This window comes from Hydra viridissima, unplaced genomic scaffold (assembly GCF_058129835.1).
Source record: "Hydra viridissima isolate aposymbiotic clone 2 unplaced genomic scaffold, HvirCarnegie_v1 scaffold_1, whole genome shotgun sequence".
NCBI classification, from domain to species: Eukaryota; Metazoa; Cnidaria; class Hydrozoa; order Anthoathecata; family Hydridae; genus Hydra; species Hydra viridissima.
This window is the reverse complement of record NW_028324300.1, coordinates 1848740-1859544: the sequence shown is the minus strand read 5'-3', so window position 1 is coordinate 1859544 and position 10805 is coordinate 1848740. Positions and strand designations below refer to the sequence as shown.

General features: G+C 26.9%; 2 protein-coding genes across 3 annotated transcripts; both read right to left on the bottom strand.

Moving 5' to 3' along the window:
* On the bottom strand, window positions 1-4768 carry LOC145187387 (small ribosomal subunit protein mS29-like). The gene is made up of 13 exons (XM_090089200.1): window positions 4656-4768; window positions 3712-3807; window positions 3327-3428; window positions 3119-3221; window positions 2869-2961; window positions 2569-2705; window positions 2315-2395; window positions 2103-2173; window positions 1655-1730; window positions 1406-1471; window positions 1114-1209; window positions 665-773; window positions 1-211 (listed from the first exon to the last, which is right to left on the bottom strand). Exons 1-13 carry the CDS (start codon window positions 4710-4712, stop codon window positions 126-128), a joined length of 1173 nt encoding a protein of 390 aa, XP_089945326.1. The 5' UTR covers window positions 4713-4768; the 3' UTR covers window positions 1-125.
* Window positions 4769-4804: 36 nt separating this feature from the next.
* On the bottom strand, window positions 4805-10788 carry LOC145187386 (RAB6A-GEF complex partner protein 2-like). 2 transcript variants are annotated; one of them, XM_090089195.1, is made up of 8 exons: window positions 10698-10788; window positions 10259-10592; window positions 9753-9836; window positions 9313-9462; window positions 9033-9215; window positions 7445-7572; window positions 5593-5776; window positions 4805-5426 (listed from the first exon to the last, which is right to left on the bottom strand). In XM_090089195.1, the coding sequence occupies exons 2-8, from the start codon at window positions 10569-10571 to the stop codon at window positions 5236-5238; spliced, it is 1233 nt and encodes a 410-aa protein (XP_089945321.1). In that variant the 5' UTR covers window positions 10572-10592; window positions 10698-10788; the 3' UTR covers window positions 4805-5235. The 2 variants fall into 2 exon arrangements, with proteins under 2 accessions (XP_089945321.1, XP_089945315.1); XM_090089189.1 differs by lacking the exon at window positions 10698-10788 and having other exon boundaries at window positions 10259-10626.
* Window positions 10789-10805: the final 17 nt, after the last annotated feature.

The window sequence follows — 10805 nt, the reverse complement described above, 5'->3', positions numbered from 1 at the left end:
TGCTTAAAGTATGTTTTATATTTTATAAAAATAACTAAAAACAACATATACCCCCTCCCCCTCCCCCCCCCCCCCCCAAAAAAAAAAAAAAAAAAAAAAAAAGGAAAAAAATAGATTGGACTACATCACAGGGCGGCACATAACTTAGCCACTAAATTAGGATTCATTTGACTCATAAACATGATTTCTTGTCGCAGCTTGTCGCTCGCATCTAAAAAAAATTTGGAACTTTATTTCATCAATTAAAGATCTCCTAAAACTTATAACTTTTCTTATAACTTATTTCCTTTTCTTTTTATTGGGTACGAGTTCAAATACAAACAATTGTTAATGTTTAAAAACAAAAACTTTATAACTGTACAAACTATGGCTTAATGTTTTAAAGTTTTTCACATAAAAATAAGTTTTTTACGTTTAATTTACTTAAACATTTAAAGAACTTATTTCATAAGAAATTTACAGAACTTTTATTATATATGAAACTTTTAGCACTTAATATATGACATTTTTAGAACTTATAAACGAAATTTTTAGAGTTTATAGTATTTTAATATGCTCTCCAATTTTGCTTTACATTGAGTGTAAACTTTATCAAAGCTTATAAACTTTTTTTTTTAATTTTTTTTTTAAGTAATTTTTCTTGATTTAAAACTGAGATCCTTACCTCTTATCAACCAACGTTTATAACGGTAATAGTTTATGATAATTTTATACTCTTCATCGCTGTATTTTTCTAATTCCAATTTCTTAAAACTACTCACTAAGTCTAAACCCTAAAGTGTACAAAAAAAAAATTAATTAAATGCAAATGTAAATAATAATTGCAGTGCGGGTAGTCGAATTGTTAAACAACTTATCTAAACTTTTTTTTTCCATAAAAAAAATCAACAAAGCAACATAATTTATGTGAAACAATTACTCGCCTGGACTTTGTACAAAAACCTTTTATATAAAATTAACATCTGATGATTTTAAAACGATACCATAGCACTTGTTTAATTACATAAAATGCATTTTCTCAACTAAAGAGGATTTTAAAACAATGGGATCTTTGGGGAAAGTAATTGATTCTAAATACGTGTTTTATTCAGTTTACTGTCTTGCTTGAATTACCTTTTCCCCGAGTAACTTTGGTAAATTTTGAGGTTCCACACGCTTCTGTGAAAACTGCGATGTTTGCGAAAGATTCATCACATAAGCACAATTATTCTATTAAAAAAAAAACAAAAAAAAAAAAAAATTTTTTTTTAAATTTTAAAAATCTTCTTTGAACAATCAGTAAAACAAGAATAGGCTAATTTTGTGAAATGAGTGAATATGAAAATCTTTCACATTTTTTTTTTCAAATTTTGTTTAGAGAACTCTAAACCTTTCAAACCAACTCCATGAAAATTTAAAAAAATACCAATTCATCCTTCGTTTCCAGTAGTTTAGTGAAATGATATACTAATCCAAGATTTCCAACTTCCACCTAAAAAATAGACAATATCACAGCACCTTCTGCAAAAATAAAAATATATCAAAAGCTAAAAATAAGAAAAAAAAAAAAAACAGCAAAAAATAAAGATTTAATAAAAAATTTAAAAAATTTCATTAAATCTTTGTTTTATTTTATTTTTTTAATTTTATTTATATGTAGAGGTTATCAACTTACAAGTTTACCACCATGCTTATGAGATGTTTTACCAAAGAAGGCATTGAAACCATTTATTGCATACAAAACTTTAACTCTAACAAAAAAAAAACCACAAAAATTACAACAGCAACAATTTATTGTAAACAGCATTAGAAAAAAACATTACAAGAGATCCTCTTGGTTTGCAACTAAAACAGGGAGATCACCTCTTTATAAATCAGACTTTCAATATTTCCAAATATTTCATTTACAAAGTAACTTGACATTCCTTTGGGAATTTTGAGTCACTTAGAAAGTTTAGCACTTCATATTATATTTAGAAAATTTCTCAAGAAATTTTTAAAACAAATTGAATAAAAATTTTGGTTTTCACTAGAATTTTATTTTAAGAAGTTCCTACCATAAAATACTTTATAGAAACTAAACTTGGACACAACCTGGGCACAAACACAAAAATTATGCTTACTGATTTTGCTTTTTAATTTCTTTCAGCAATATTCCGATAGCATCAGTAGAATATACGTTACGCCCTGCCGTCTGATATAAATAAAGAAATGTAAAACTTGATGGCTATATACTACAATTATATGTTGATTTCTTTAAAATTAATTTTACGGCAAATCCAAAAATGTTCAGATTTGAAAGCTTAAAAATAAAAATAAAACTGAATTAAACAACCTGTGTAACTATTTCATTCAATGGTTTGCCCTCTTCAGTGACTTCTTTTTTGCCCCACTTGTAAGTCTGAGTTGTTTTCAACTAAAAATAAACTTTTATATTTGAAATAAGTATGATTCCAAAAAAAAAAGGATGAGCGTAAGTTTTATCATTCTTCCTAAATGTAGACCATTTACATGCAAAACAAACAACAAAATCTTTAAACATGCAAATAAAATCATGTTCAAAAATTGCATCTAAAAAAAAAAACCTACCTGTTGCAAAAATTTAGAATTAATTTTGCTGAATGAGTTCAACCAAATAGTAGCTTCAATTGGTTGATCAAAACGAGTGGTATTCCAAGTTGAAGGCTGAATAACAGACCTATTTTGACCATCAATGAATTTAAATCCTTTAGGAGATATAAAAGAGTTTTTTAATGAAAGAGACAATATTTTAAAAAAAAGAAGAAAGAAATATTTCTTTCAATAAACTTTTAAGCAATAAAAACTTTAACAAATTAAAAGTTAATAGCAGCAAAGCAACAAAAACAATTTGATTAAATCACTATTTACCATTAGGGACATAAACAATCAACCAATCATTTTGAAGACAATAATGCATAACATGAAGTAGAGACATTGATTTACCGTTTCCATCATGACCATCTACAAACTGTCAAGGACCCTTATTTGAACTTTTGTTCAAAATGATTCAACTATTTTTTGCCAGAATTAATTAAACTGAATGTAAAAAAAAAAATAGCTCTGCATACTCTTTTTCTAAAAGAAGACTTAGTATCAAACTTTTAAAATGAAAAGATACATAAGACAAACTTTTTAGCGTCACCATTGTTTTTATTGAGATCATCTATGATCTGCAGCGATGGTTTTCTTAACAATATTCCATAATCATCTATACATTGAGACTGAAAATAAAACAAAAGAATTATGAAAGATTTTAAATACTTCTCTTGTTACCACCACCATGTCCTAGATATCGTAATGTAAGTTTGGAAACAAGTTTTACTAACAACTTCTCTAAAATGCTTTGGAATAGCATCAGATAATACACCAGTCGCAATTCTCTTAGGCATAGAATAGATTTGTGAAAGGAACTTAAGACTATGTTCAGTCTAAACAAACAAAAAAATATTTATAAATATGGAAACAGAATAAAGAAAATCATCAAATCATCAAGAAAATCATCAGGAAAATAATTTGATTCACTTTTGCAAACAAAATTAAAAATTTTGCGAAGAAAATATAAAAAATTTAATATTATGAACAAATTTGACAAAATAAAGTTTTTAATTTAAATTCCCTTAAAAATTAATTTTCAAACTAAAAAACATTTTAAAAAATCCCATAAAAAGCATTTTGTAAAGAAAAAAAAAGAACAAGAATGAAAAAAGTTACTGGTTCTGAGTTACAAAACTTGAAGCCATGTTCAACATCATGTGAGCAAACCTCTTCAACTTTTCTGGCTAGCGAGCAAGAACGATTGAAAGAAAACTGAATAAAAAAATAGCTTACAAGACTTCTTGTAGTTTAGAATAACCATTTTGTATATTTATTTTACAAACTATGTTAAAAAAACTGCATAATTGGCAAGATATTAAAAATAATTGACCTCACTTTTTATAAACATTTCTAATCCTTTCATTTTATTCATTTTTTACAAACGTTATCTATTATCTATTATTTACACAATCAAAATTTAAAACAAAAGATGATATAAAAAACTTTTAAATAATCATTAAAGAAAATATGGTAGAGAAGATAAAATAACTTACTTAAACAGAAATTTTTTTGTCAAAAAATGTTAAATACTTTTAGAAAAATAACACCTTTATTATTTTCATTGTTTTCATTGATTTTAAATAAACTTGAAGTAATAAGAATAGGTTTACAAAGAAGAAAATAATCAGTCAAATTCATTCTATTGCCATTTTTACATATACTCTGATAATACTCCTTGGCAGACATCAGTCAGACAATTAGGATTATGCAATTGAATTAGTGAGACAGTAAACTTGTTATGAAGAAAAAAAAATTGAAAAAATCTATAAAAAAACACGCTGCTGTTAGTTTTTCGGTTAAGATAAACCAAAATAAAAAAAATAGCAAAAGATTCTTACAATTATTTATAAACTATTTTTATAATAATTTTAAAAATATTTACTTATGCATATTATTACATATATATTTATTGCACCGTAGTGATCCAAGAGATAACCTTAGACACCATAACAACTTTAAATTATCTAGTAATAATAAAAAACACTATTATAATTATATAACATTTTCAACAATTTAAGCTTTTAATCATTTAGCAATTGGTACTAAAGAAAAATACTTACATGAGAATTAACTTTATGTAATAAACTGGCAAATGATTTACATTTATAACAATGCATTCTAAAGAAAACATATTCACATTCGATTCTTATCTTAGAAATATCAAAAATATTAGAACTGTTAGTAGGACATAAAAAAAATTGACTAGTGTTGAACAATCCAAAAAAAATTTTTTTACCAAGTTTAAAGTTTAAAATAGGTAACAAAATACATAAAAGTACAAATACCAGTAACCAAAGGCAAAATAATTAATTTAATAAATAATACATAAAAATGCAAATACCAGTTACCAAAGGCAAAATAAATGATTTAATAAACAAACATTTTCATAAAAAAGAGCATTTCTTTGGTCAACTTGACAAATATTTTAATACAAAATAATTTAATTAAAAAAAATAAAGTACATTGATGTATCATACATATAAGTTAAATTAAATTTCTAGGTTTAAAAAGAAATAATTTTCCAGACAGAACACCATGTTTTCTACTAAATTGAAAAAAACTTGGCAAATATTCCAATCATAATCATTATCTCACAGTAAAAAATTCTAAAAACAACTAAGACCAAAACTGCAAAAACAATTAGGGAATAAAGATAGTTTCCGAACTTTCTGACTGCATCATCAATGATGCTTGAATAGGATTTGTTGATACAACGTGAATTGGTAAATTCCAAAGCATTGACTCAACATGGATTATTGAGGGATGTTCATTAGTCTCTTTAGAAGTTTTTTCTATGATAAATTCAAAATGAAGCCGCCACTGAACTGAAACTAAAAAAATAAATATTTATAAATAAATAAACCATTAAAAAAAGGAAATAATAAGTATTTCTGCATAAACAGAAAAAAAAAAAAAAAAAAATAATAATAATAAAGTTTGACAGTATTTTATTACAATACAATAAAAATCCGCTTCTAAAGACTTTTAGAATTTTACCAATTTTATGTGTAAACTGCGAAGTAGAAGTGATTGGAATGGGTAAAGTGAAACTTGCTTTGGTAGCCATCTTTACACAATCTGTGTGTTGGCTCACAGTTGTAAAATGTGTAAGATTGGATGCAGACTCATTAGCAAGACATTCTTTTGAAATTGATTCTTCAATTTGCAATGAGACAGTGTACTAAAATTTATAACAAAAGAGAAATTAGCAAACTTATTTTCACTAATTTTCAATAACAACATTATTTAGAGGTACAAAATATGTAGTTATGCTGACATGCAAAGAGTACATGTACAACTAAACTGCATGATAAGCCTCTTTAAAAAAAGAAAAAACTCAGTAACAAATCTATGAAGGTGAGAGACTGAAAATAATTTTCAGTCATTGCCCAATGTTTTTGAATTAGAGGTTTATCAAAATGAGAGCTTTAGTGCCTATGGCTGCAATCTGTTTAATGAAAAGCAACAATTTCTTTATTACAATTATATAATTTTTCATTAAAGCAATAATATGACATTTACCTTTTTTTTTTAAAAAAAATTAAAATTATCTTTAATTAAAAAGAAAATCTTCAACTATTATTAAACAATTGAACTATGCAAATAAACTCTTGATACTCCTGATGCTCAGTGTTTGCAGGGTACTCACCATCAGATATCTTGTGTCATCTGTGATACCATCATCAAAGGGTACTATTGCAATGAGCTTCTCAGACAAATACCATAAATGTCCAATATTAGTGGCTGATTGATTCTTCTCCTTTTATTTGTCCATTTCAAGTTCAATACAAAGAGCCTGTGTGCTAATGGTGCTCTAAACCATGTTTTGGTGTAAAAAAATAATTGTAAAGAGATGGATGTCTGCTATGACCTTTTTTTCTTTTTTGTTAACCTAAAATGACCTCTTAACATTCAAATTTTTAATTAATGTAAATGTCATCCACTGGACTTGTTGAAGTCCAGCTGAAGCTCTAAGTGAGAGTCCACCTGATGGAGTGCAACTCAGGGACATGATTGGCAGCTCCAACAGTTCCTGATAGTCAACATAAGACTGGAATTCTTGCTTTTGATTCTCTGAAAATACAATAACATGACTAGCAACCTTTGAAACCACATGCTTCATCATCATTTGAGGATGATGACTGAAAGCTTGTCCTCTCTATGAATTCCCAGCTGCTCTGGACCATTTGAAAGCAAAAGAAGAACTACTTCCAGGATGTGATGCCAGCAGATAACTTAAAACACCTCTCTATCCAGCTTCTATTCCAGAAAGATGCAGGTACCATTTCTAGGACTGCTGTTAACAAACATGGAGTCAAAATACAAGCATTTGACATTTTCAGAAATGTTCCTAGTGCAGTTGCCTCATAAATTGCTGTAGCTTCTCCTATTCTAAATAGCAGCCTTAGAACACAAAGAAACTGGTCAACTTAGCTCAGATGAAAATTGGAAAGTACTATTTCCTTCCTGCTGATATTTCCTGCTGATATCTTATTAGCCATTTAATATGATGCATCACAAACTGTTTGCTTTATGGCTTAATTGTAATAGAAAAAAAGTTCCAAACTTTCTTCTTTGAATGTAGTTTGATTGTTTAATCAAACTTAGAAAATTAAAGACCACCCGAAAGAAAATAATATAATAAATTTAAAATAAAATGTATAATTTATGTGACTTTTATTTCTGTGTTAAACAAGTATTACATAATAGTTTATAGTTTCTGCAAAGTAGTTATTAAATTAATACTTGATGTTTTCTACAAAGAAGATTACGGGAATATCCTTACCTTATCCAGAATATACAATGGAAAAAACAAGCATAAGAAACAGGTTTTTAAAAAGGCACATACCTTTATACAAGGTATGGAGCTTTTACTGAACTCAAACATTCCAAGAACATCTTCTCCAACCCTATAGTAAACTTTTGATAAGCAAAATTTTCCAACAACTCCACTTGCACTTTGAATATTATATGTATCTAAATATATATATATATATATATATATATATATATATATATATATATATATATATATATATATATATATATATATATATATATATATATATATATATATAATGTATATTAAATAAAGGAATACTGCACAAAATTTACATTTTAAAGATAGAGGAAACAATTTTATTACAAACAAGACAATCTGAAAATATGTAAGCTGCATAAATAATAAGAAAGCGTTAACATAAGCCACCAATCAACACAAAGCAAATACAGGATTGCTTTGTTAATCTCGTTTAACATTTCAGTATTTTATTAAGAACACTATTCTTCTGCAATTATGTAAACATTATCAAATTTAAAAAACTTTGTTCTTAAAACAAAGTTTTTTTATCTGTACCTCTGGCACTTTATATCTGTTACTTGTGCACAAAATAATAAATTATAATAAATTAACATTAAATAATAATAAATTAACACACCAGTATAAAAAATCAAGATTAGCTACTAAAAAAACTTCAATCAACAAATCTGATTAAAGAGTGATTCATTCAAAAGCTTTACTAACATTTTGAAAAACGTTTCAGTTTTTCATTAAATTTTATCACCATACAAGCTAAACACCAAATGTTTTTATTTAGAATGTAACCACACCATTTTCTTTAAAGTTACCACAAAAAAATGTTTCAAGAACTTGCACCATTAGCTTCTAAAACTATTTGAACAGAGTTAACAATAAATGGAATAAATGGTACAACTTAATAAAACTTCAATAAAAAAAATTAGAAAAGTTATTTTTTATCTAATTATTCAGAAGAACATGGTTGATGCACTACATTTATACCAAATCTCTTAAGATTTGAAAACACACAATAGACACTGGGGACCAGATCTTGATAGTAAGGTGGGTGGGAAAGCAATTGAAATCTCAATTTATTTAGCTTTAGCATAACCATCAAGCTGTACCATGGTGCATTATCTTGGTGAAAAAGAACTTCTTTGCCATATAGGGGTGTTTCTTTTTGATTTTATCCTTCAATTGGTCTAGTAATGCTGTTTAATATATGCTTTTGTTTCCAGAAAGTTTTTTTGTTTTCAGATAACCAATCAATATTAAACCCTATGCATGCCAAAAAATACTTGTCACAAGCTTTCTGGCTGTTGTTACTTTTGCTACTTTTGAAAGCTTTAACTTGTTGCTTTAAACTCAGCTGACTGCTGACTTAATGCTGTACATTAATTTTAAAATATCAAAAGGAGCACAAATAAAACTTTAACATCCTGATAATGAATACTCTAAATTACATGAAACTTTGACACAAAGTGTAGCACCATCTAATACAAATATTGATTTATGTTACATGTTTTATGGCACAATCTGCAAGAAAGGACTTTTAGACCAATCTGTTAGATAAACAGATTTTAAAAATCTTTCTCACAAGTTATCTAGCTGAAACTTATCTATTATAATTCAAACTTACTTAGATTTTTTGTTGTTGTAATGCTAGTCAGTAGATCCATAGCTGTATCAAGAGAGGATTGCTTATCTGCATCATCATCCTGAAAAGGATTTTTGTTTTGTTCATTAAAAGAGGTACTTTGATTTCTAGTTAAAATTTCAGAGGTAGGAACTTGAGATCTGTCTTTTAAAGCTTTATAAATACCTAAAAGAAAAAAATAAAAGAAAAAAAACAAAAGAAAAAAATAAAAAATTTCTTAGCAAACAATTTAGTTTTTTAGCTTTTGAGATATATAACTTACATTTCATTTCAAAGAGCTTAAATGGTAAATTTATAATGCACAATGGCTGATTGATCCCACCAATACCAATTGAAACTTTATAAGATATCTTTAAATACTGGCCAGAGTATGAAGGAGGAAGAGATAGAGGAAGAGACTGGGTATATATGACTAAAACATAAAAATAAGTAATTTAATGTTAAAAAAATTATTATGAACAGTTCCCTTTTAGTAGGTTAGCATAACTTGGTTTATTATACATGAACTTTTAATTCAGCTCATAAATAATGAGTAAATAGATAACTATTTAATAGCTAACAAGCTTTTTAAGGTCAGAACATTTATCATATATTATTAGATTATTTTCTTTTTTATATTTTAAAAGCTATTTTTGTTGAAATGGCAAAAAAAAAAAAAAAAACACAATAAATTAGCTTAATAAGTTAAACTTATCAACGCACACGTTTTTGATTCACTCTTTTTGAGCTGCAATTCACAAAATACTACTTTAGCTTCAGAGCAATATAGACAGTGACTTCTTTTACCTGAAAGAGAAACAATTATTATCATTGCAATATAAAAATAAGTGAATCAAATATGCACCAAGTTGTACAAAAAAGCATTTTCTTTTCCTTTTTTGAGAAACTTGAGTTGGTACAGTTCTCAGGTTTAAAGGCATTTGATAGCAGTTTTATATGTTATATGAGTGGTTTTTATTTTTAATATTTGTTAAAAAAAAGTGTGCAATTTTTTTATCAATCTACTTAAATACTTTTAACTTTTTAAGTAAATATTTTTCATTCTTTGATATAAAAAAACCTTTGGTTTTTGTCCACCCTCTACTTTATATCAAAACTTTTATATATTGCATATAACTATTAATATTGTTATAATTATTCCAGCAATTATTTAGTTAAATTAATATCATAATGATTAAATAAAATTATAGATAGTGCTTCCTTCTTACCTAAGAATGGCTTAAAACTTGTTTGACTGATGATTTGTTTAAACTGTTTTTGAAGTGATGCTGGCACCTTCACCTTACGATCATTTATGTCACATTGACAATAAATCTGCGCACTTCCCCAGGCAATTGTTTTGCTCAGCTCATTTGATTTTGAACTAGCCTGTAAAAGTTTTCCATATGTATTGTTGGCAAATTTTGATTCCAGTGAGGTTTTGCTTTTAGCATCCACATTTGTAATAGTAAGCTCACAATTTATAGGCTCTTCAGGAATAAACACAGCTCTATGCAAAAGACGTGCTTTTACTTCCAACATCTTATTTAAAAGTGTATTATTCTAAAAATAAACATCATACTCACTATTCTATAATCTAAAATTAACCCATTTATCTTTTTTACAACACCCTAAGGAAAGTAGCTGGTAGTATAAGAAGGGTTGAACCTTGCTTTTGCCTAAAGCTCTTTATTGTGGCTCCTTTTAACACCAGTAACAACTTCCTTGAAATTAAATGTTTCACATAACTGTTCTCCTTGAATTGAAATAATTTAA

Excerpts from the sequence above, each read along its gene's own strand:
- LOC145187386 (XM_090089195.1), bottom strand. The coding sequence starts at position 10,571 with ATGTTGGAAGTAAAAGCACGTCTTTTGCATAGAGCTGTGTTTATTCCT. Across the intron at positions 7,573-9,032 it reads TACAACAACAAAAAATCTAA|ATACATATAATATTCAAAGT; the intron begins GTAAGTTTGAAT and ends ATATATATTTAG. Across the intron at positions 5,777-7,444 it reads GCTCCATACCTTGTATAAAG|TACACTGTCTCATTGCAAAT; the intron begins GTATGTGCCTTT and ends TATAAATTTTAG.
- LOC145187387 (XM_090089200.1), bottom strand. The coding sequence starts at position 4,712 with ATGCATTGTTATAAATGTAAATCATTTGCCAGTTTATTACATAAAGTT. Across the intron at positions 1,731-2,102 it reads GAAATTAAAAAGCAAAATCA|AGTTAAAGTTTTGTATGCAA; the intron begins GTAAGCATAATT and ends TTTTTTTGTTAG. Across the intron at positions 1,472-1,654 it reads ATAAGCATGGTGGTAAACTT|GTGGAAGTTGGAAATCTTGG; the intron begins GTAAGTTGATAA and ends TCTATTTTTTAG.